This window comes from Astatotilapia calliptera, chromosome 12 (genome assembly GCF_900246225.1).
Source record: "Astatotilapia calliptera chromosome 12, fAstCal1.2, whole genome shotgun sequence".
Taxonomy (NCBI): Eukaryota; Metazoa; Chordata; class Actinopteri; order Cichliformes; family Cichlidae; genus Astatotilapia; species Astatotilapia calliptera.
Window position 1 is genome coordinate 37,275,307 of NC_039313.1, and position 25,267 is coordinate 37,300,573.

The 25,267-nt window shown below is 47.1% G+C and overlaps 2 protein-coding genes across 5 annotated transcripts; both read left to right on the forward strand.

Moving 5' to 3' along the window:
- Positions 1–5,837: 5,837 nt before the first annotated feature.
- On the forward strand, positions 5,838–11,671 carry LOC113034293 (G-protein-signaling modulator 1-like). Of its 2 annotated transcripts, none has more exons than XM_026188729.1 (4): positions 5,838–6,018; positions 7,402–7,784; positions 8,424–8,621; positions 9,062–10,094. In XM_026188729.1, exons 2-4 carry the CDS (start codon positions 7,458–7,460, stop codon positions 9,092–9,094), a joined length of 558 nt encoding a protein of 185 aa, XP_026044514.1. In that variant the 5' UTR covers positions 5,838–6,018; positions 7,402–7,457; the 3' UTR covers positions 9,095–10,094. The 2 variants fall into 2 exon arrangements, with proteins under 2 accessions (XP_026044514.1, XP_026044513.1); XM_026188728.1 differs by lacking the exon at positions 9,062–10,094 and adding an exon at positions 10,105–11,671 and having other exon boundaries at positions 5,840–6,018.
- A 1,765-nt stretch (positions 11,672–13,436) lies between these two features.
- Positions 13,437–25,259, forward strand: LOC113033747 (transcription termination factor 1). Of its 3 annotated transcripts, none has more exons than XM_026187821.1 (11): positions 13,437–13,625; positions 15,285–16,349; positions 16,572–16,696; positions 16,775–16,960; positions 23,066–23,144; positions 23,232–23,356; positions 23,671–23,860; positions 23,952–24,041; positions 24,199–24,264; positions 24,346–24,431; positions 25,002–25,259. In XM_026187821.1, exons 2-11 carry the CDS (start codon positions 15,346–15,348, stop codon positions 25,163–25,165), a joined length of 2,115 nt encoding a protein of 704 aa, XP_026043606.1. In that variant the 5' UTR covers positions 13,437–13,625; positions 15,285–15,345; the 3' UTR covers positions 25,166–25,259. The 3 variants fall into 3 exon arrangements, with proteins under 3 accessions (XP_026043606.1, XP_026043605.1, XP_026043607.1); XM_026187820.1 differs by lacking the exon at positions 13,437–13,625 and adding an exon at positions 13,669–14,974; XM_026187822.1 differs by lacking the exon at positions 13,437–13,625 and adding an exon at positions 14,907–14,954.
- Positions 25,260–25,267: the final 8 nt, after the last annotated feature.

Consider the following 25,267-nt stretch of genomic DNA (forward strand, 5'->3'; position numbering starts at 1 on the left):
ATAATGCACTGACCCCTATATAAAGTGCATTACAGTAATCCAGCCGAGTGCTAACAAAGGCGTGGATCACTGTCTCAAAGTGCTGCCGTGAAAGAATTGGCTTTATTTTTGCCAGCTGCCTGAGGTGAAAGAAGCTAGATTTTACCACGGCCTTAATTTGATTATCAAACTTTAGATCACAGTCCACTTTGACCCCCGGGTTTGTGACAGTTGGCTTAACATACTGTGCCAGGGAATCTACATACACATTGGGGGTCTCAGTGGGGCTACCAAAAACCATCACCTCTGTCTTTTTATCATTGAATTTTAAAAAGTTAACAGACATCCAAGCCTTAATGTCATCGAGACACTGAAGTAATGGCTGTGTAAGGTATCTGCCTTTTTTCTTTAGAGGGACATAGATCTGACAGTCATCAGCATAAAAGTGGAAAGCAATGCCGTGCTTTCTCAGTACAGAACCAAGAGGAAGCAGATATAAAGAGAAGAGGAGGGGGCTAGAACTGAGCCCTGTGGGACACCACACAAGAGGGGAGCGGAGGACGACGCATAGTCACCAAGGCTGACACAAAAAGTTCGCCCCGTCAAGTAGGACCTGAACCACTCCAGTGCTGTGCCCCTAATGCCCACCCAGTGCTCCAAACGAGAGAATAAAATGGCATGATCCACGGTATCAAACGCAGCTGTCAAATCTAAAAGCACAAGAACAACACAGTCCCCAGCATCAGTCGCTAAAAATATGTCATTAAAAACTTTTAAAAGGGCTGATTCAGTGCTATGAAAGGGTTTAAAACCAGATTGGAAAACCTCTAAAACATTTTGCTTTTCCAGGAAGGCCATTATTTTGTTGTAAACTACCTTTTCAAGAATTTTGGAAAGAAAAGGTAGTTTGGAGATAGGCCTGTAATTTGCAAGAACCATAGGATCAAGAGCAGGTTTTTTAATGAGGGGTTTGACTACTGCATGTTTAAAATCTTTAGGGACAACACCTGACATCAGACTATGGTTTACCAGCTCAAGCACCAAAGGACCAACTGTAGGTAACACCTCTTTTAAAAGTCGAGGAGGGACAGCATCATTTGGAGACCCTGCAGGCTTAAGATGACCAACAGTCTCCTTTAAAAAGGATAGAGTCACAGGCTCAAACCTGTCAAAGACAGCAGAGCAGGAAACAGAGACTGAGAGGTCGTGAGCATGAGGAGAGATTTGAGCCCTTGTGGAGGAGACCTTCTCGATAAAAAAGTGTAAAAAATTTTCACAGGCTTCTGATGAGGGCTCAATACAGTCAGTATATGGTGCATTAAGAACAGAGTTAATAGTTTTAAATAAAACACGTGGGTTGTGGCAGTTTGACAAAATAATGTCAGATAAGTGTTTTCTTTTGGCATCTTTTACAGTTCTTTGATATCGACGCCAACAGTCCTTCAGCATCTGGAATGACACTTGTAGTTTGTCCTTTTTCCACTTGCGCTCAGCTCGACGGCAGTCGCGTCTGACAGCTCGGGTCAAGTCGTTCAGCCAGGGCTCAGATTTAGTTTTAGGCAGTCTGGATTTTAATGGAGCCACAGTGTCCAAAGCAGTCCGACAGGTAGAATAAAACCATGAGCTCAGTTCCTCAGTCTGGCTGCATAAAAAATCCGGGATCTTACAGATCTGGTCAAAGACTGTTGAAAAGTGTTCAGCAGTGGAGGAGTTAAAAACACGACAGCGCTGGGCAGCAGCGCGAGTTTTAACTCAGGCACAGGCAAGAGGAACTTCAAACATCACAGGACTGTGGTCAGAAAACACAGCATCACAAATCTCTATGTTAAAAACAGAAAAACCATGAGATAAAACAAGATCAAGCGTGTGTCCACGTTCATGTGTGGGACCTGTCACACATTGCACCAGATTAAACGAATCAATAAGGTTTAAAAAGCCCTTCGCCATGGGCATGTCAGGACAACACACGTGAATATTAAAATCCCCAGCAATAAGAACACGATCATATTTTGGCATGAATTCAGCCAAGAAGTCAGCAAAGTCACTCACAAAGTCCTTATTGTATTTTGGAGGCCGGTAAACCACCGCACACAACACTGTGTGAGAGCAGCCCAGCTCAAACACAGACAGTTCAAAGCTGGTGAATGACGGGGTTGATAGCTGCTTACATTTAAAATGACTTTTAAAGATCGTAGCTATTCCTCCTCCTCGGCCCAACATACGTGGGGAATTAAAATAGCAGCAATCGCCGGGTAGAAGATCCGAGAAGATGCTGCACTCACCGGCGCTCAGCCACGTCTCGCACACACAAAGAAAATCCAGTCCTCGGGATGTGAAAAAATCCTTCAGGATAAACGTTTTGTTCGCTAGGGACCTAGCATTTACCAGGCCAATCCTGGCGGTAAGCAGCGGATCCCCGTCGCTAGCCGTCTTAGAAGCCCGACACAGAGGCCGCAGGTTCCGCAGATTCACACCACGTCGGCGGGGGCGAGGAGAGCAGGGTTTTCGGGACATCCCATCTAGGCTGATGACAGGTACCAGCCAGGCACAGACAGGTTCCAACGATCGCCGAGAGAAACAGAAGTTTGGCACCACTCCTTGTTTTCTGGACAAGGGCTTAAGAGAATACCTTAAAGAAGCTTTCAGCTTCACCAGGAAGCCAGCCCTTCGACCCCGGCGACGGCACTTTTGCCGGAGTGGTGGATCTGGAACACGGCACAGGTGAGCCGGGATCTCCGATATTAGCGGGGGCAAAGTTTTATGTTCAGCTTGGTTCCACTTTGCCCAGCCTTTGACAGAAGGTCGGAGATCCAGTAGGGTTAGGCGATCATACACCAAGAGAGAGTTGGCATTTATTACAATAGTCAATAAAATCAAAACAAACAAACATAACACTGGCAGTGATAGACGGCAAGCCACACGCACCGGCGCCATCTTGGCTACCTGGATTAGTAAGATGAATATGAAAGTGTCTCACCTCCAGCAGCCTGCTGAGGTGATGCTCAGACAGGACCTTCACCTCTCCTCCACTCATCTTCTTTTCTTGTTCTCACCTTAAGCTTGCTCTTGTCTGTCGTTGCAGCAGGGACGATGCTGTGGACAAAACAGCAGCATCAGGTGGCTGCGTCGGTTACCATGGTAGCGACCTGCTGAGCAATGACAGACTGAGGACAGTGACATCACAGTGACACCTGATGGCAAAACAGAGAATTACACACCTCTCACTGTCTCCTTATGTGGACGCCTCTCAGACATACACGCATCCTCATTTTAGTTCAGTAGAGAAAAAACCTCTAAAGCTGATTTTTCCTGATGTTTCACACATTTTATGAAACATCCTGAAGTTCTCAAATTTTCATACCCACCAAAATCAAAACAATGGAAAAGTCGTGAATTGCAAATGAAAAGTTTGTGGAGATGAGAGTGGACTCCTTCAACCTTCTAAATGATAACAGTTAAATCTTCATCAGATGATAGTTGATGGTTTCCAGCTTTAAGGAAAGGTGAACACGTGCAGCGATGTGGGTCCGTGTTCTTAGCCCGGCTACGGGAAGAGACGAGCTGAGACTCGGGGAGCAGGACATGTGGGGGTGGATCCTCACTTTTAACCCTTTCTGAACTTTGAGATCAGTGATTGTATCGCCTTCTAACAGGAGTCAGTTATACTGCTGATACTGTGTACTAAGTACTGGGCAAAAGGCTTAACCTTAAACTCATTTCTTTATATTTTGCCAGACTTCCTGTATTTTTTGAAGTGCTCTTGAGCAATCGTTTTCTACATAAAAGAAAAACAAAATTTCTAACAGATAAACAGTATCTGAAAATCTGTTCCTTTAGAGACGGGAACAAATCCTCAAAGACGCGACACATGGATTTTTATTAGAGCGGTTAGAACATGCTGTAGGTATTACAGGTACTGCACTGCAGTGGTTTGTATCATATCTATCTAATAGACTCCAGTTTGTGCATGTAAATGGAGAGTCCTCTTCACACACTGAGGTTAATTATGGAGTTCCACAGGGTTCAATGCTAGGACCAATTCTGTTTACATTATACATGCTTCCCTTAGGCAGCATCATTAGAAGACATAGCATACATTTTCACTGCTATGCAGATGACACCCAGCTCTATCTGTCCATGAAGCCAGATAACACACACCAATGAGTTAAACTGCAGGAATGTCTTAAAGACATAAAGACCTGGATGGCTGCTAACTTCCATCCATCCCTTCTCTTCCTCTTATCCAGTTCAGGGTTTCTGTGGGACTGGGGCTTATCCCAGCTGCCATAGGGTGACAGCGATACCATGGACAGGTTGGGGCTGCTAATTTCCTGCTTCTAATTTCCAGTCTCAGATAAAAGTGAGACTGGAAATGGCCACCCCTTCCTGATCCTCTGCCACAGGTTTTTTTCCTGGGAAGTTTTGAATTGAAGTGAAGTAAACTCAGTTGAATGGATGGATGGATTTTGTACTGGTATCCTCTTTTGATCTTCACAGGAGCTCACTGAGGTGTTTTTGATGTGCAGTTGCCCACCTTCACTGTCTGCTTTTCAGGAAGCCAGTTGCAGGTTGCAGTGTCCACGCCTAGAACCATCAGCTTTTCCACACTCTGCTATGGGATGATTGTGTTAAAAGCTCAGCTCAAGCCTTTCTCTCCAGCTGTTGACAGCTGGAGAGCCCCGCCCGGTGGCAGTGGAACTGTTTGTGCCTGGGTGGTGTTGTAACCTCAAACCGTAGAAAGAAGTTGTTCAGCTCATCTGGTAGAGAGCTGTTGTCCCGGCTCATCATCGGGGGAGGGGGCTTGTAGTCAGCGATGTGTTGAAAGCCCTGCCACAGACACTGTGGATCCTTGCTACACATGAAGTGAGTGTTCAGTTTCAGTCTCTTCACTTCTCTGATCCCCTGTGACGGGTTCTTCCTTCCTATAAGCTGCAGGATCCACAGATTTAATAGCTTTGCTTCGAGCTCTCAGAAACGCTCGCTGGAGTCTGTCCCAGCTACCATCGGACGAGAGGGGGGCCCGGGAGGAGCTGGGGGACATCCTGGACAGGTCGGGTCTGGACAGGCTAACACACAGAGACCGACAACCATTCGCACTCACACCGTTCATTAACCCAACCCCACTACTTCCATTTGAGAGGAAGCCCAAGTACCTGGAGCGAACCCACACATGAGCAAGCAGGTGACAGTGGGAAGGAAAAACTTTCTGCTGTCTGCTGCCTCAGCTCGCAGCTGCTGCCTGGTGGGGTTCAGGGGAGGAAGACGGGACAAAGACAGACTGTGGAAGAGAGCCAGATAATGATTCAGTGCAGAGAGGTGCATAAACACATAGTGAGTGAAGAAGAAACACCCAGTGCATCATGGGAATCCCCAGCAGCCTTGGATCAGGATTCTGATCTCCTGAGCTGAGGAATCACAGACTTTTGTTTTTAACAGGACATGATGACTGACTGAAGAATGCTGCACACTGATTGGCTAAAGATGTGTCAGTCACATGATGACAGCACTGTCTTTGGGTTCTTTTTACAATTATACTCGTGCATTTTTAATGATGTTTGAGTCTGGGCACAGGTACAGAAGCTTTATCCTGAAACTGTTGGTTCAACTGTGCAAAAGTCTATGCCAACAGTGTTAGATTGTGTGTGTGTGTGTGTGTGTGTGTGTGTGTGTGTGTGTGTGTGTGTGTGTGTGTGTGTGTGTGTGTGAGGCCCACTGATGAAGAGCGTCCTCTGAGTTCAGCTGAATGGAGTTTAACAATGCAGGAATGTGTGTGTATGTGTGTGAGGCGGGGGATTTGGACGACTCTCTTTGGTTTCCATAGAAACATGATGTAAGGGCGAGGGGGCGGGGTTCTTCTCCTTTCATTGTGTGAGTATGTGTATGTCCTTTTGTGCTTGCTTTAAAGTTTGTGTGGACTGGCTGGTAGAGAGACCTCACTCGATGGAGGAGTAAGACGAAGAACCCAGCAGCAGAGCGGCGTGACGACTGACGGGGTCGAAGACAGGAAGCTGGAAGTTGGAGGAAGTCTGTAATGTAGAGGTGAGGGAACAGGAGCTTTTGTTCTTCGGGGAGTGTGTGTGTGTGTGTGTGGCCCCTTCGTGACGTTTTCAGAGTCCAGATTGAACCACCTCTGACTTCTCTGATTTTCTCTGCCGCTTTATTGTGGGCTGCCGCAGTTCCCCCGACAGCCTCTGGGTGGAGCTGCAGCCTGGGGCAGATGAACGCAGTGACACTGCTCATTAATGCATTCGTGTGTGTGGCTGTCTTTGTGTTGTAAATGCGATTAGACACTGGCAGCTCTGCTCCTGTTGTTGTTGACCTACTTCTGTAGCTTCACTTTAACCTGAAATCGTCTCCGAGGGCGCACTCGGCTAACTTTACTGTTTCTGCTTCATGTGGAGCGCACACAACCCAACTGCTCAGCTTCATTCTCATTTGCACGCAACATTTTAAAGATAAATCAGAGTTTAAACACTGCTGCAAACAACACACACACACACAAACCTTCATATATACAAATCTACATTTGCTTAAACTATTCTGATTCTGATCTCATGAAGGGGGCCTGTTTTAAACCAAGACATACTATTGCTGAAAGCTGGGGTATAAAAATCACACCGGAAGTGGACTGAAGATCAGAGGAACTGTCCACGTCATGGTCAGCATGTACGAGGAGGTCAGAAGAGGTGCAACAGTGAGAGTCTGCAGCCTTGTGTGAAACATGGCGGAGTCTCCATCGTGGTTCCAGATGCATGTCAGCCAAAGGTGATGGAGATCTTCAAACACACTGCCAGTGCAGTGAAAGCATCCTGAATAGAAACATACGGTGGATCAGCCTCCGCAGAGCCCGGACCTCAACATTGCTGAAGCATCGATTCGCTTCTGCCAAGAGGAGTGGTCAAACATCCAAAGCATCGGGTCAGGCTGAAGCTTGCTGAGGGACGTTGAACCAAATGTTAGTGGGGTGTGTTCTTCACTCTGTGTGGATTGCAGAGAAAGTACAATTTTTAAAAAATTAGTATTTCTGTACAATCACTCCACCCTGGTAAAAACAAACATTTCAAAGGAGTGATTAAAAGCCCCAAATCACCCTGACGGTGGTGCTGATAATGAGCGGATGGAAACGTCTGAGCATCACCTTCATGTCATTAGAGAACCTGTGCTGCCTTCCAGGTGTTTGGGTTGTTAACTGTTAGTGTCCGAAAACATGAGGGTGATGGTATATGTTTCACACTGTTTGATGCGAGGGGTGGAGGGGTAGGTGGAGATGGAGGTAAGGATTAATTCACACAGTAAAAAAGGCTGCAGGCCAACTCTGACCTCGTGGGGCTCAAACGGACGTTTTAGCCTTTAAGTCTGAAAAAATGAAATGCAGTATACAGAATACTACAGAGTACTATCTGTCACTTCCTCTGTGTCCAGGTTCACCGCGACAGCCTGAGGAGAACTCCTCCCTCAGCACCTCCCACACCTCCATCATGACGGACAGCCAACACCCAGGCGTGCCTTCCCCCTCGCTCTCTTCAAATGTTCACCACAACGGCAGGATTGGGGGGGCGGTGTCAAAAAGTCCCACGACCCCTGATCAAAATGGTAGTCTGGATCCAGGACCAGAATCCCACAATCCCAGTAAAGTCAGCAGCAGGACGCTGACCTCCACCTCACCCCTGAGGACCCTCAGGACTCTCCGAGGCCTTGTGAGTCCAGCCGGTCCCAGTCCTGAAGGCGGCACCGCCAGACCTCGGGGACAGAGCCTTAGCTCTGCACTCAGCTCCAGAATGAGAATCACGACCCCCAGAAGTAAGGTAACTCTCACCTGCAGTGAAAGACACACCTGAGCTGGTCCCACAAGTCCAGGAGAGACAGGAGCTCCCAGGTGGAGCCAAATCTGAAGGGAGGTGTTGATCAGTCTTTGGGTAGCTTTGATCAGACAGAGGTCTGATGAGACGAGTTAGAACCTAAAAATCTGGATGGACCACATGTGTGGTCAGAGTTACCTCATGTGATTTTTAATAACAGCCTGAATAATTAAAGAGAGGTCACAGATTCAGGGGAGACCCCGATGAATGGATCAAACAGCCTTTTAGCTGTAGCTTATAAAGAATCATCACCTGTCTGAGGTGAAGCTCTGCACCTGGATGAACTCCAATCAAAGACATCTACAGACAGTCAGAAGCAATAGGCTGACATAAGCTGCCTCAGACTCTGTTCTCAGTGTGGTGCAGACTCTTCTGGTCTGTAGTATTTGACAAACATTGGTGTGAAACTGCAGATCAAAGTGAAAACTCAACATGCAGTAAAGAGTTTTGGTGATTTTGGAAAGAGCGGAGAGGACAGATGGTGACATCGTGGTGTTCAGATGCTGTCACATTAAGTGTGTTGGAACTCAAATCTTTAACTCAGACTCCTGTTAACCACTTGTAACACCTGTGTTGTTGGTGCAGCGTAGGAGCAGCCAGCAGGGGGAGCCAGAGGCCCTGTTGGACCTGATCCTGGAGTCTCAGTGTCAGAGGCTGGACGACCAGAGAGCCAGCGTCAGCCTGCTGCCCGATCCGGGACCAGCTGCTCTTTGTGGGGCCTGCAGTCCAGATCAACCCCCTGTGCCCAGCCTGGACTTTTACTACATGCTCATACACTACCAGGTCTGTATCTTTACTGGGTTAACTGTTAGCTAAAGATTGGACACACTGGTGTGGTTGGTTGGTGTGGTTTTTACAACACCGGGAGTATCAATGCTCCTGACCAATCAGATTCTTGTGATGTCAGACAGAAATATTAGAAATGCTTTCTTACCTCTAATTTTGAAAACAGAGACCTCCCTAAGTTAGTATTGTTCTTGACTAAAGCAAAGAGAAAAGGTAAATAATAAAGCCTTTGGTTACTTTTGGTTTAGGGTTAGCAGCAACATGTTAGCAACAGATCCTTTGAGTCCTGTAAGCTGCGAGCTGAGGCCTCCTAGACTGGATTTGCTTAGTCTGGGAGATCACACAGATCCCTGATTGAAGGCCAAGTCCGCCCTCAAACTTCATGTGCTCTAAAACATTTCTGAACCTGTTTAGCAGCGTGGCTTATCTTGTTGAAGGGCCACAACCATCAGGGAGCACCATTTCTCTGAAAGGGTGGACACGGCCTGTAACAGTGCTTAGGTAGGCCTGTCACAGTAACATCCACGTGGATGCAGGACACAACTTTTCCCAGCTGAACATCACCCAAAACATCGTGCCGCCTCCTCGGCTCATCTTCTTCCAATCTGGCCTTGTGCTTCCAGGTGTTCCCCAGGTAAGCAGTACACATGCATCTGGGCATCCACATGATGTGTATGCTGACACCTTTCTATCAGAATGGGCCACCCGGTCCAGCCGTCAGTGAACCTGGTTGGTTCTTTGATAGGTTACTGAGCCCTGCAGACCAACCAAAGGGCTGCAGCTTTGGAGACACTCTGACCCAAACTGTCAGACACATTCAAATCCTCTTGTGCATTTTTCTTGCTTTTAACATCACGTCTGAGGACAAAATGTACACCTGCTCCCTGATATATACCACCCACTAACAGGTGGTATGACTGTATTCACTTCACCTGTCAGTGGTCAGAATGGCCCTGTTTGAAGTATCCGACCATTTTCACTCCAGTTCACTCTGATCTATGAGCAATATGATAGTGCAGCTCCTGCATGTGTACGAATGAACAACAAGAAAAATTCGTTTGTACCTTACTATCTGTACACATTGTTTTAACATTAATCAGTAAAGGTGACGTGGGCAGGACTTGATTTTAGCATTTTCAGTCAAATCTACACTTTACCTGAAGGATGAAAGAGAAGCTCATCAGAACAGATGATGATGCTATGGGGATAAAAAGATTTTATCCATGTTTGTTGTGTTACATTAGCTACCAGACGGGTTATGACCCACGTGAGCTTCTGTCTGTGTCTGCATTTGGGTCCACTCCCACTTACTGACCTCCAGACCCCATGACAAGATGGCTCTCTGTAAGGTGCAAACAAGTACTTTCTGTCAATATGTCACAACAGTGCGGCTGCTCAGGGATGGTCCTGGATCAACACTGATCTCGTCATCAGGAACAGGATAGTGTAGAACAGCCCTCACCTGTCTCTCTGTCTGCAGTCTGACAGGATGGAGGACCAGAGGTGTTCCCTCCCAGACCTGGATGACGTGCTCACTCCGGTTCCTGACGGTCAGGAGAACTTCTTCTCTTTGGTCCAGAGAGTCCAGTCCAGGAGGATGAATGAGCAGCGAGCTCCACTGCTGCTGAGGAACAGTGAGGAGGACCCGGACGCACAATCTGCTAGCTCCTCCCTCCATCATCATCATCACTGATGAAGCCCCAAGTCTGATCGGGTGGAGCGACTGAATTCTAGTTCCCTTTAAGGAGTAGCATTTGTTGTTGAGTGTGGCTCTGGCTCCTCAGACTGAAACCAGGACCGCAGTGATCCTGGACTTGGGGCCATGAGGGTTTTCGTCTGCATGTAGGACAAACTGCTGTCAGAAATAATCTTAATTTTTACTAACACACCTGTAACACATGTCACATGATCAGGAATCACAGGTTGGTTTCTGTACGGAAGAAGAAAAAAATGCTTGGATGGACTCTGAGGTTTGATTTGATGTTTGGAAGTTTGTTTTAATCAAACTTAGGGCTGCAAGCACTTCTGTGTGGATGGGTAAGTGGGGCTATGTGGGTGGGGCAAACCCATATTTATCTCACACAGCGCCCGCAGCATATTTGCCCTTCAAGGCTAGTGGGGATGCCGGTGTGGGCTTTCCCACAGGAAACCCACGTTAGTGGCCAAGAGAGGCATGTTTGGTGGGGCAAGCTGAGGTTTGACTGCTGGGGTAGGGAAGGTGTAGTAGGGTGTGAGGCGTGGGTGTGAGGTGTGAGGCGTGAGGCGTAGGTGTGGGTGTAAGGTCCTTGGTCTGAGGGGTGGGTGTGGGTCTGAGGTGTGAAGCACGCGTGTCAGTGTGAGGGGCAAATGTAGTGATGGTTAACAAGTTAACGAGAAGTGGTCGAGGTTGAAGAGACTGCTGAAACCCTTGGGGGCGCAGGACACGACTCATTAAGTCACATGACTGGGGGGGGGATGCAAAGCATTCTGGTAGATGTAGTGAAGTTTAGTAACCCATACTTTCAGCTTTAAAAGGACACAGCCTTAATGAGGTCATCATATCCATCAGCTGTTGCTCCTCCCACCACAATGCCGTACAGGAAACAGCTGTTTACTTCCTGTTTGTTCTGTGGTCCCTAACCCAAACTAACGAGGTGACTGAATGCAGACCAACTGACGATGCACTCACTGACCGCATGATAAACACTCTGCATGTAAACGTCACCCTGGACCTGTGAACCTGTGACCTGATCTGTGTCCTGTTTCACCTGTACTCACCTGATTCTGTAGTAACTGCAGAAATGTGACCTTTAACCTCGTGGTGCTGATTTAAATAATCTCTCTAACAAACATCTCAGCTTGTATTTCACTGTCAAACTTTATTCAAACATGCAGCTCACAGACGTGATGTCAGGCTCTCCCACCTGACATGTTTACCAATCACAGGTGTCCGTCTGGAGCTGAAGCCTCTCTGTGACCTCTGACCTCTGTAAGCTGGAAAAGTCTGATCGTAAAGAGAAATGTCACTTCCTGTGTTGGAGGCTTGAATAAAGTTTCATCAGGCTTGATCCTATTTGTCCTCCTCCTTGTTGCCTGGTAACACCTTTCTCACCCTCCCAGTCCCAAAAGCGACGATGGTTCAAATCTGACCAGAGATTTCACATTTCAGTCAGCTGACTGCAGACAAACGAAGCCGCCTCCTGTTGCTGTCTGCAGGCGACCTTTGATCAGGACCACACATGTCCCGATCCAGAATAATTGGATTTGTTCGGAGTGGTGTGACAGCGACGTAGATTTCAATTCAATTGTATTTACACAGCGCCAAATCCCCTTAAGGTGCTTTATATTGCACAGTAGATCGTACAATAATACACACAGAGAAAAACCCAACAATCATATGACCCCCTATGAGCAGCACTTTGGCAACAGTGGGAAGGAAAAACTCCCTTTTAACAGGAAGAAACCTCCGACAGAACCAGGCTCAGGGAGGGGCGGGCCCATCTGCTGTGATTGGTTGGGGTGAGAGAAGGAAGACGGGATAAAGACATGCTGTGGAAGAGAGACAGAGGTTAATAACAGATATGATTCAATGCAGAGAGGTCTGTTAACACATAGTGAGTGAGAAAGGTGACTGGAAAGGAAAAACTCAATGCATCATGGGAATCCCCCAGCAGCCTACACCTATTGCAGCATAACTAAGGGAGGATTCAGGGTCACCTGGTCCAGCCCTAACTATATGCTTTAGCAAAAAGGAAAGTTTGAAGCCTGATCTTGAAAGTAGAGATAGTGTCTGTCTCCTGAATCCAAACTGGAAGCTGGTTCCACAGAAGAGGGGCCTGAAAACTGAAGGCTCTGCCTCCCATTCTACTTTTAAATACTCTAGGAACAACAAGTAGGCCTGCAGAGCGAGAGCGAAGTGCTCTAATAGGGTGATATGGTACTACAAGGTCATTAAGATAAGATGGGGCCTGATTATTTAGTATTATTTAGGCCTTAGTTTTCACCAGAGCTACAGTATCCAGAGTCGTACGTAGTGAAGAGGTAAAATTATTAACAAGATGTAGATCTGGACACCGTGATCATGAAACTCGCAGCTGCTGACAGCCTGAGACAGCCGACGCTATCGTCAAAGACTAATAATATAAAAATAATAATACTAAAACAAACACACTGTTGTGTCCTTTGAGCTTTTTAAAAGACGTTTAGATAAATGCGTTGTTTTAGTAACTCTGAAATAAACTGGTTGTTCCAGCACAGCTTCATCACAACATAAGTGCATTGGTTGTTGTTTTTTTCTCTGCAGCTTATTTTAAGACTTTGATCAGCTCCAAGAGTTGAAACAACAAATGTGTTTCATGCTGAAATAAACTTACTCACAGCCTGCTGCAAACTCAATATTCCAGCCTGGATGAATATCGGATCGGTCCATCTCTACCTCATACATTGGAAACTGCTGTGTAATCATAATTTTACTCGCTGTATCACAGTATAACAAGGAGTGGATGGACAGAGGTCAGTGTTACTCCTAGGGGATATTACTGGATGTATTTCATCAGATGAAAAATTCACATTTGGCGCTTTTGACACTTTTAATCTCTGACTAAATCAGTCTCCAGCTCTGTTTCACATGTATTCAAAGGAACTTGATCACACCCACACTGCTAAACCACTGGTTTAGTTAGTAAACTCTAATGTGCCCTTTGCTTTTGTTTGATTTTAGTTTTTATATATTTTTATTTTTATGGAAGCACACATGTATTTTACGGAGCGCCTGCTCCTATCAGCTCTTCTTCGTGCACCAATAGAAAAAATTAACCCTCAAACGAATCCGGAAACTCAGAGGGACCGCTTCACTTCCTCCACTGAGCATGTCCATCACTGCGCATGCGCGGCTGCAACACAGGACGTAAACAAGTAGCGCGAGTTCCGCCGTCCGCGTGCATCCGCCAAAGAGCGCGAGTCGGCGAGAATCAAAGTTTAACGGCTGTAAGAGCGCGAGAAAGATCGATCACACCAGATCAGGTAGGAGCACTTCCGTTTTCTTTCTTTAAGGTTAGCGTTAAATTGAACTCGCCCTGACCCCTAACCCTCAGTGTGACCGGTTCGGTTTTTACAGAGTAAGAGCTCTTTAGTGACGTCACATATGAGCGCCAGGTTGGTTTCAGCGGCGAATTCGCGATGCAGCTCGAGCTCGTCTTTTGTCTGAGGCGGGTTGACCCCTGACCCCGCTGCCGTAGTCTCCTCTCAGGTAGACGGCAGCTGATCAGCTGATCGTGTTCCACGCGCTGCTGGGGTCGTCACACCTGAGCGACCCCGGACACGGAGTTTAGGAAGAACGCTAGCTACCGGCCGATACCGTGGCTTCTTAGCTGTAACAGAGTTTGACCCGTGAGCCGATTACACGCAACCACGACAGCCACAGCGCAGCAGTTTGTGTGACTGTTGTAAACATGTACACGCGTGTCACAGCTGTGAGCACAGGACAGATCACGTGTTTGTGCTCTGTGACGTCATCTGACCCTACCTGCTCCTCCTCCTTTGAACAGAAGGCCACTCTTCTCTTTTTCTCACTGGGCTCGAGGAAAAGAGGTTAGGGAGAGCAGATGGTTTTGGAAGATGCCCGAGGAGGAAGAGGAGGAATGCTGAGGGGCTCCTGGTTGTGGGAGGAGTTACCTACAGGTTGGGTGCTGAGGGAACCAGCTGAGAAGTTGTTTCCTCTGCACAGTGAACAGGAGACAAGGAGGCTTGATGGAGAAATGAGGAAGTATAGGAAAGCATTCAGAGGAAGAATAGAGGGAGTTGCAGAGGTGAAGGAGTACAGTGAGGAGTATAGAGAGCTGTGTGGTTAATCTCAGAGGACGTGATGTCACAGCTGAATAAAAGCACCCTGAATCCTGGTGTGAATCGACGACACACGTCACAGATTGAACCGCTCACACTGAGCTGCACTTTGGTGTGGACGACGTGCCAAAGGCTGTAACTGCTGCAGTGTGCACGCTGTGTCGTTCTGTGGTGCATTATGGGCAGTCTCCGTCTCTCACTGAGCACGTTCCTCTGACTGGCCAGCTCGGACAACATCCGCCTGTCTGACGCCACTTTAAACCAGCTGAAGGGGGTCTAGATGTGTCCTGACTGTCGGTTGGAGCTGATTGAGTCTTGCCGGGTGGAAGCCACAGGTGGGGGCCGTCCTTGGGGGCTCCGTGGTGGTGATACGTGAAGCTCTGACTCGTTATCGGGTTTTCTGCTGATTGATAATGTTTCTGATCGCTGTTACGGCCTGACGACGTGCGCACACCCTCTCTAATGAAGTCACGTGATCTGAAGCCAGACAGACGAGCGTCTCTTCCTGCGGTGAGGAGATCATATCACAGGTGAAGCACACCTGGTCGCTGTCACATGTGAGCTTGGACACTTTGATAATGAATGTTGGCTGGGGCGCTCCGAGACACACAGGTGATGTTAGAGCCGTTTCAAAATGTGTTGTCTGAGCGGCAATACCCGTTGTTCAGGAGAATCCTGCAGCGGCTTCCTGCGCCCTGGCAGCGGGCGTAAAGTGAAGTGGCCGGGTACACCTCCCCCACTGAAGCCTCGCCTGTGCCAGGCGGTCAGCTCACACCTGTGTCCTGTTTATTTGTCCTGATTGGCCACACCTGACCTGACCTTCCTCTTCTTCTTCTGCAGCTTCTGTCACAAACTGACCTGCAGCATCGAGTCATCGCCTCCTCCTGTTGCTCCTCCCATCATGACACCTCCATCATCCTGTGAGAAGAAGAAGAGGAGGCGCGCAGAGGGCGAGGAGTCGCCTGCTCCCATCGACATCGACACTCCTGAGAGAGGAGAGAAGGAGGAGGAGGAACTGTTCAGTCCTCCCGCTGAAGAGGAACGGGTGAGCAGGAAGGAGAAGAAAAAGAAGAGACGAGAGGAGGAGAAGGTGTTCAGCTCGCCTGCTGAAGATGGACAGGTGAACGGGGAGGAGGAGGAAACCAGCGAGGGGAAGAAGAAGAAGAAGAAGAAGAAGAAAAATAAGAGAAGAGCGGAGGAAGAGGAGGTGTTCAGTTCTCCTTTTTCTTCTGCTGAAGATGCACATGTGAATGGGGAGAAGGAGGAGAAAGAGCAGAGGGGGGACAAACAGGAGGAAACCAGCGAGGCAGAGAGGAAGAAAGAGGAGGAACCGGGTCCCTCGTCTCCTGGTCTGGGTGAACAGCTGAGCAGGAAGGAGAAGAAGAAAAAGAGAAAAAAGAGGAGAGAAGAGGAGGAGGAAGAACTGTTGGCTCCTCCCTCACCTCCTACTGGGGATGAAAAGGTGAGCAGGGAGAAGAAAAGGAAGAAAAAACAGGAGGACAAAGAGCCAGAAAAGAGAAAGGAGGAGAAGGAGGTGTTCTGTTCTCCTCATGGACAGGTGAGCAGAAAAGAGGAGAAGAGCAGCGAGGGAGGAAAGAAGAAAAAGAAAGAGGAAGTGACATCACAGGAAAGGGAGCCTTACAGCGAGACTAAACAAAAGAAGAAGGCGGCGCGCATGGCGAGTGTAGCCACAGCAACAGCAAATGCACATGTGTCGGTTCAAACAGTCAAGAACAGGTTGAAGGAGGAGAGGGGAAGTGAAAGTGTGCAGGAAGTGACATCATGTAATGGAGAGAAGGCAACGAAGAATGTAAATCCTGCAAAGAGGCAGAGAGGTGCAGCGGGGGGTCACGGGGAGGAGGAGAAGAAGAAGAGGAGAACGGAGGCGGCAGCTGATCCTGAAGAGTGAGTTCATAAAGTTCATGTTAACGAGACGTCAGTGAACACAACACAGAAAGATCAGAGACTGAACAAAGCTGGGGAGCCGTGACACCTTACCACCTGCGGCTCCGCACGCTCAGACAGGAAGCAGCGTGGACGCAAAGCTCCTCATGCGGCGTCCATCTTTGTTGTCTCTGCTTTTATGATGATGTCAGCTGATGATGATGATGATGTCATGTGCTTCAGGTTTGACCATAAGTTGTTGGAGGAACTTCAGGAATTTGTTCCTCATGTGAAGAAGAAATCTGCCGATCAGATCAACAAGCTGCTGCGGTACGACTTGGCACGCTTCAAGGCCTTCAAAAAGAAAGGTAACGCTGCTGCAGACGCCACCAGCAGGAAGGTACGAGCACTGCGCATTAACCCTGTGAACGCCTGTCTTCCTCCAGGTGTGTCTCTGCGCTGGGGACGGTACTCTCAGCTTGAGAACCAGCAAATCGAACAGAACGTGGCCGACTTCTTGGCTCTGACGGGAATCAGCTCAGCGGAGCAGCTTCTGTTTCCTCACAGGTTCAAAGAGCAGGAGCTGGAGATCAGGAGGCTGAAAGCACAGCATCACTTCCTGGAGAACATCGGTACGTAACCAATGCAGAACGACGTTGGGTTCACTTTTATTTATACAGTGCCTAATTGCAACAACAGTCACCTCAGGGCGCGTTTCATATAAACTTCATATATATATATATATATTAGGGGTGCAACGATACACAAAATTCACGGTTCGGTTCGATACTTTGGTGTCACGGTTCGATATTTTTTCGATACAAAAAAAACGTTCATGCCTTTTTAATTTGTCATTTATTAAAATTATAAATATATATTTTAACTCAAAAGTACAGTTTTTAAATTTAACCCTAACCCTTGTGCGTGTTTTTTATTTTGACAGCGAATGCGCACCTGCGGACCACTTATGTGCAGCCCTGGTTATTTAGCTCATCATATTGCAGCCACAGAAATTCTTTTGTCCATGAAACCATAAAGCTGCACTTTCTTTTTGCCTTATAGTCTGATTTGTCATAACTTTTCCGTTTTGTGGTAAGCTTTTCTTTGGCTGTCACTTCTTCACCCTGACCTGTCTTATTTGGCTCAGCAGAACTAAAATATATATCTGTCTGTGAAGGTTCTCAGTCATCCAGGTTAGAGCTGGGCGATAGAACGATAACGATATGTATCGCGATATAACTTTTACTCGATAGAGAAATTAAGCTATCGCGATAGACTTCGCCGCTCTTGTCCTCTTAAAAAAAAAAAAAAAAAAAGGTCAGCCAATCCAAATTAAGTAGCGCAGAGCCGAACCAATCACAGCCGCAGCGTCACGTCGCGTGACTTGTTACGTACAGCACAAGTGCCAAGCCACACGTGTGTTTGTTTGGGAAGCAGCCAGCGGGTAATGGAGGAAATGAGTGTGCCGACTAGAAAAATCAACCGAGCGTGACCGAAGAGAAAACAGATGATGGTTCCAACGCCGGAGAGATTGTCGAACGGAAGAGCCATAGAAGTTCCGTAGTGTGAAGGTATTTCGGCTATTTCAAGTCTGACAAAAAACAGAGTAGCGTGCACTGTAAATGTGCCGAAAGCAAGTCTGGAAATACAATAAACTGGTGCATGCGTCACACTGTGCGCCACGTTATTGTTTCGGTGAAATGAATTTCTACAATACTGTTAATTCTACTCTCTGCAGTGTTTAAATGCTTACATATACACACAGTTACTGTCCCTCCACACATACGACTCGGTTCTGCTTCTATGTCCCAGCTTTGTTTACTTTTTCCCACCGAGGCTTCTAGACTTCTGATTGGCCAACATTTCTGCACAGTTAGGAATCTAGCGCCACCTGCTGCTTTGGCATGTTCATAGCAGCGTTTTCCTTCATTTCTGCCTTTATGTGTGGACGGGATTATTTTTTAAAACGAAAACGGAAAATCTCCGTTTTCAAAAATACCCGTGTACGTGTGGACGTAGCCTCAGTCTCTGACTGGAAGCGCTAATTCGTCATTCGGCTTTTGTCAGACTAAAGTAACTGTTACAACTGTTTGAAAAGCTCAGCTATACAACAAGGAGAGATTGAGAATTTCCTTTTAGTTCTCAGTTTATTTGATGTTGACAAAAGTTAGTCAGTTTTGTCTGTTCTTCTGTAAAACAAACTAAGATTTATTTTTAGAAGTAATATTTTGTTTCTAAGTGGAATTGACAGTTTAGTCTGTTTCGTTTGTTCTATTTTGAAACTTAAACGCTTTAGCGGCTGCCTTTTGTGTAGTTTGCAATATTTGCCTTTATTTATCTGAAAAAGTCTCGTGTTCCTTAAGTACATCTACCCTGTTGAACTTATTATGGGAAATAAATATTTAAATAAAAACAAGCTGCTGATTATTTCACATTTTACTTGTGAGCAACGGCACATTTAAATCTTACAAATATAGTTATTTGGCTGATATCGTGATAGATATCGTTATCGCCTGAAATGAAAAAAACATATCGTGATATGAAAAAATCTCATATCGCCCAGCTCTAATCCAGGTCATCGTAGTCAAATATAAATCCTGCTGCTTTTACACACGGACTCACATAAGCTCAGTGATTCTCTGCGCGATCAACCTCTCACGTGTTTAAGTTTGCTGCGGGAGATTTCACTTGTCATGTTTGCATAGTAAGCTAACGATTAATAAGACGATGTCAGAGGAATTGGTGCACAAATTATCATCACTCACAGATCAGTGCTGTCGCTCTCTATACACAGTTCGCGCGATTGCAAAGTGAAAGCAAAAAAACAAGCGCAAATTCAAACGCGATTTCAATATGTCACATATTGACAGTGGCTCACCGATGCCAATGACATAATTACCCAGCTACATTTCTGAAAGAATGCAAAAGCATTGACATATATTTTTCCTACAATAGCCCGACGGGCAGGGCAGAGATAGATTTTGGTAGCCCGACTGAAAAAATCGCTAGCTCCGGGACGTCGGGCTAGCGATATTGCAAGCCCTGTATCTGATTGAGGAATCACTCATCTTTGGAAAAGAGAGTTTATTACAGAGAAATGTCTCTTTCCAAAATAAAAGCTATACTATCCGCTTCTTCTGGGCTATATTCTCAGCAGCACATTAAACATATCAGGTCCCCATAAGGAGAATCATGTGCTAACAGCTGTCTATATGACTCGGCTAAAGTTAGTAGCATGCTTGTTGTTTTTGTCTTTGCACTAGGATGATGTCGGCGTAAATGTGCAGTCATATTCGTTGTGTTCCCACTAGTGCTTTCAGGTTAATCTCGTTGAAATGACCTTAACACCACAACACGGCAAATCTCCGTTAACGAGCTACCGCCGATCGCCCCGTGCATGGGGCTAGACGGCCAACACGTTAACGAGCTAACTGCGCTAGCACACTAGTTCACACCAATGTAATTGAGCATTGCGTGGCACATCCAACATACTGTTTTACTTTAGTTCATGACTCGCTTACCTTCAGGGTCATACGTCACATGAAAACCAAAATAATTCCAAACGCCAGATCTGAATGAGGGTGGGGGAGATTCATGTTGTAAGGAGAGCTTAACTTCTGTCTGCTAGCTTGCCCTGCGCTCTTCCTCCTGACTATGCTGTCTGTGTTGAGTGCTCAGTGGATCTGCGCTGGACAGTGCAGCCTAGGCGGAGTAGTCGAACGCAGATTCACTGAGCGCTCAACACAGACAGCATCGTCAGAAGGAAAGTTGATAAAATAAATTACAAATGTTGTATTGTTCGATACATATGCGTACCGAACCGAAAGCACTGTATCGAACGGTTCAATATCGATACGAATATCGTTGCACCCCTAAAATATATATATATATATTGCCCCAACTGACCGAGTGCTCAGTGAATACCTCAGGCAGCAGAAACCCAAGAAAGAGGAGGGAGACGAGGAACCATCATGGAAGGACAGGCCCCTGCACGGTATGTACCACCGGCAGATAGAGGAGGTGGCTGATATCCAGAAATCCTACCAGTGGCTGGACAAAGCTGGACTGAAAGACAGCACAGAGGCACTAATCATGGCAGCACAAGAACAAGCTCTGAGTACAAGATCCATAGAGGCTGGGGTCTATCACACCAGGCAAGACCCCAGGTGCAGGCTGTGTAAAGATGCCCCAGAGACAATCCAGCACATAACAGCAGGGTGCAAGATGCTAGCAGGCAAGGCATACATGGAACGCCATAACCAAGTGGCCGGCATAGTGTACAGGAACATCTGTGCCGAGTATAACCTGGAAGTCCCGAGGTCAAAATGTGAGATGCCCCCAAGGGTGGTGGAGAATGACCGAGCTAAGATCCTGTGGGACTTCCAGATACAGACGGACAAAATGGTGGTGGCTAACCAACCGGACATAGTGGTGGTAGACAAACAGAAGAAGACGGCCGTAGTGATCGATGTAGCGGTTCCCAATGACAGCAATATCAGGAAGAAGGAACACGAGAAGCTGGAGAAATACCAAGGGCTCAGAGAAGAGCTCGAGAGGATGTGGAGGGTGAAGGTAACGGTGGTCCCCGTGGTAATCGGAGCACTAGGTGCGGTGACTCCCAAGCTAGGCGAGTGGCTCCAGCAGATCCCGGGAACAACATCGGAAATCTCTGTCCAGAAGAGCGCAGTCCTGGGAACAGCTAAGATACTGCGCAGGACCCTCAAGCTCCCAGGCCTCTGGTAGAGGACCCGAGCTTGAAGGATAAACCGCCCGCAGGGGCGTGCTGGGTGTTATATATATATATATACACACACACACACACACAAATACACTGGAGTTTCCTCCAGTGTCCTGTTATATTTTAGACAGCAAGGAGCAGACGGCCGAGTTTATTAAACTCCACGAGACAGCGGTGACGCTAATCTGAAGGCTGGACCGTCCCATTTCACAGCCGTTTACTTCCAGCCTGCCCGACCTTCTGAGGACCCGGCCCACGTAGACCGCGAAGGCCGGGTCCTCAGGAGGATGCAGCCCATGAATTTGAACACAACTAGAGGTTAATAACAGATATGATTCAATGCAGAGAGGTCTATTAACACATAGTGAGTGAGAAAGGTGACTGGAAAGGAATCACCCAGTGCATCATGGGAATCCCCCAGCAGCCTACGTCTATTGCAGCATAACTGTCAATAGAAAATTGTATTTAGTAGTCAGTATAATCTTTTAATAATATAAGTTTACATATGGTAGTGATAGGATGTGCGATCCTTAATAGTCTGCAAAAGCTTTGCGTGCATTCCAGAGTGCTCTGGCATTCACATCCACATCCTGGGAGCATGGGAGAGGTCGTACCTTCTCTTATTGTTTTACGGTAGGATTAACGTAGCTATGTCAGTCTTAGTCTAAGTGCCCTTTTTTACATATAGATGAACTGTTTCCAGATTTTCCAGACCAGCAGGTTAAGGGAAGTCGTTTGTGGGGTCACACTCTGACACACAAACATACATACACACCTCCACATTCCAATGTAAGGAACAAACGTCCACTAAAGTATAAATAAAGACCAGGGCAGTCTCAGAGCTGCGAGTCTCTGATCCTCACTCTTGTGCGTGCACTCTGGTGACTGCCCTTCCTAGCAAGAAAACTGTGTGTTTCTCCTCTCTGATTCTCAGCTGAAGAAGTGTTTTAGAATATATCTCTTAACAATAACTAAGGGAGGATTCAGGGTCACCTGGTCCAGCCCTAACTATATGCTTTAGCAAAAAGGAAAGTTTGAAGCCTAATCTTGAAAGTAGAGATAGTGTCTGTCTCCTGAATCCAAACTGGAAGCTGGTTCCACAGAAGAGGGGCCTGAAAACTGAAGGCTCTGCCTCCCATTCTACTTTTAAATACTCTAGGAACAACAAGTAGGCCTGCAGAGCGAGAGCGAAGTGCTCTAATAGGGTGATATGGTACTACAAGGTCATTAAGATAAGATGGGGCCTGATTATTTAAGACCTTGTATGTGAGGAGCAGGATGTTGAATTCTGGATTTAACAGGAAGCCAAAACAGGAGAAATCTGCTCTCTCTTTCTAGTCCCTGTCAGGACTCTTGCTGCAGCATTTTGGATTAGCTGAAGGCTTTTCAGGGAGTTTTTAGGACTTCCTGATAATAATGAATTACAGTCGTCCAGCCAGGAAGTAATAAATGCATGAACTAGTTTTTCAGCTTCACTCTGAGACAGGATATTTCTAACTTTAGAGATGTTGCACAAATGGAAGAACGCAGTCTTACATATTTGTTTAATATGTGTGTTGAAGGACATGTCCTGGTCAAAAATGACTCCAAGGTTCCTCACAGTGTTACTGGAGGCCAAGGTAATGCCATCCAGAGTAAGAATCTGCTTAGATACCATATTTCTAAGCTTTTCAGGGCCGAGTACAATAACCTCAGTTTGATCTGAATTAAGAAGCAGAAAGTTAGCGGCCATCCAGGTCTTTATGTCTTTAAGACATTCCTGCAGTTTAACTAATTGGTGTGTGTTATCTGGCTTCATGGACAGATAGAGCTGGGTGTCATCTGCATAGCAGTGTAAATGTATGCTATGTCTTCTAATGATGCTGCCTAAGGGAAGCATGTATAATGTAAACAGAATTGGTCCTAGCACTGAACCCTGTGGAACTCCATAATTAAGTCTTGCTGTGATTTTAAAATCAGTGATCCCAGTATGACCTTTGATCTTCTTGTCTGTCTGCAGCTGAGGGGATTCCTCGGACATGTGATCAGGTTTACGTCAGAGCCAAGAAGATTTTTGATGAGAGGAATAACATGGGAAGGTCAGAGGTCACGTTGCATGTTCATGGGTTTATGTTTGACTCGTTAACCTGACGGTCACCTGACACAATTTGGGTGTGTTCATTCAGGTTTTCTGAGGATGAGCTATGCTCTCTCACAAAGTTGCAGAAGCTCCACGGCAACGACTGGAAGAGAATCTCAGAGAAGATGGACCGCAGCATCTACTCGCTGGAGAAACGCTTCAACACCATCGGTGAGCTTCCCTGTGACCCCTAACCTCTGAACTCCACTGTGGTCAATCACAGACTGTACTTAGACGACTTGGTCAGATATCTTTAGTGACTTGTTTTAATTTTTTAAAGTAAACGACCCCCATGCTTATTTTGAAAGTTCATTTGTTGGGCTGATCTGGTTGCTGTCGTGGCGCCGAGTCAGAATTCTGCAGATTTGTTCCAGCTGCTCATTGTGACCTGAGACGGAGCAGGTTATTGATCGGTTATTGATCTGTAGAACAGATTTCTCTGCTCAGCCGTGAAAATGCTCTCCTGTCTGTGCGCTCACACCCAGCTCAGGGTCGCGGTACCTGGACTGCAGAGGAAGAGTTGCGCCTTTGGCAGGCTGTCAGGGCTCACCTGGAGATGCTGGTCCAGCAGAGCCCTGCAGGTCTGAGCCGAAACCAGCTGTGCAACAACCTGCCCTGGAAGAGGATCAGCGAGCAGGTGGAGACCCGGTCCTGGATCCAGTGTCGTCTCAAGTGGTCGGTGCTCCTCTGCTCACGTGAACCAGACCGGTACATTCCACGCCAGCAGCGGATCCTCGGGTATAACTCAGGTGTTGGTGTTTTCCAGGTTCTACCTGCTGAAGTCTAAGCTGTCCTCAAAGGGAGTGTTCAACCGAGGTGCCGAGGGGTACGCCGCAAAAATCCACCTCATCAACACGTGAGTGACGCGAACCCATCAGAACATTCGCTGAGCAGCCAATGAGAATGCAGGACAAACCTCCGGTCATGATGGACATCACTGTGTGTGTGTGTGTGTGTGTGTGTGTGTGTGTGTGTGTGTGTGTGTGTGTGTGTGTGTGTGTGTGTGTGTTCAGGCTCTATAACATGCATGTGGACGACGCAGCGGACATCGACTGGGACGAGGTGGCTGGACTCATCGGGTGAGGTCAAACTAGTATTAAGTACACAATAGACTGTACTACAGGCAGTATTGTGGTGTCACACCTGTGTGTGTGTTTCAGGACTGTGACGCCGATGTGTGTGCAGAAGATGTTTTACAGGTTGAAGGTTTCCAGAGTTCCAAACTGGACGAGTTTGTCGTACGCAGGTGAGCAGCTCGAGCTTGGTGTGTGTTCCACTTCCTGTTTGTGTCGCACTGTCAGATTAAACCAGAGTGTAGCTTTGATCATGTGACCCGAGTGTCGGGTCACGTGACCTCAGCTGTTTGTGTGCAGTGTGTTTCCGACCACACAAACACGAGGACACGCCGAATCTGTTCTCCAAAACCAAACCACACAAACAAGTCGTGTCATGTCGAGCATCGAAGAAACCTCCAACCGGAGCACACCTGAGACAGCCCGACCCCTCTGAAGTCTTCTTACCTGTTCGATCACAATGGTAACTAAACTGCTCACCTGGTCAGGAGCAGCTGCGCTGTAGTGCAGCTCAAACTGAGCGGACAGACAGGCGATGAGCACCCCGGGCGTTACTCAGACTGGGGCTCAAACAAAGCCTGGATGTGTGGTCCTTGCATTTAGTACACCCCTCAGATTTCCCAGTTTTCATTGAGCACCTGGATGCAGCATGCAAGCTCTCAGGTTCAGTTGTTCAGAGTAATTCAGGTTTAAGTGTCGTGTTCAGGTGAGCCTGCAGTAATCTGTAATCGCCTGTCTCTCAGAGATCATCGACTTCCTACAGAGCAGAGCCGTCCCTGTCCTGGAGGAGAGACTGAAGAAGTGTGAGCCCCAGGAGGCGCAGGAAGAGGAGGAGAAGGAGAGACTTTATCAGCTCTCTGACATCTTCTCAGAGCTCAGTGACGACGTGGAGCTGGACAACAGCTGACCTGCAGCCAATCAACATGTGGTGTCCCCGTGGACAGACTTTATAAAAACACTTTGAAATCGGGACAGGGAGTGGGTTAAAAAAAGACTTTTATTTTGAAGG

Bases quoted from the DNA above. Each gene is read 5' to 3' on its own strand.
- LOC113034293 (XM_026188728.1), top strand. From the start codon at position 7,458: ATGACGGACAGCCAACACCCAGGCGTGCCTTCCCCCTCGCTCTCTTCA. The intron at 7,785-8,423 runs GTAACTCTCACC...TTGTTGGTGCAG, and splicing joins TCACGACCCCCAGAAGTAAG to CGTAGGAGCAGCCAGCAGGG. The intron at 8,622-10,104 runs GTCTGTATCTTT...CTCTGTCTGCAG, and splicing joins ACATGCTCATACACTACCAG to TCTGACAGGATGGAGGACCA.
- LOC113033747 (XM_026187820.1), top strand. From the start codon at position 14,907: ATGAAGTCACGTGATCTGAAGCCAGACAGACGAGCGTCTCTTCCTGCG. The intron at 16,350-16,571 runs GTGAGTTCATAA...CATGTGCTTCAG, and splicing joins GCGGCAGCTGATCCTGAAGA to GTTTGACCATAAGTTGTTGG. The intron at 24,042-24,198 runs GTGAGTGACGCG...GTGTGTGTTCAG, and splicing joins AAAATCCACCTCATCAACAC to GCTCTATAACATGCATGTGG.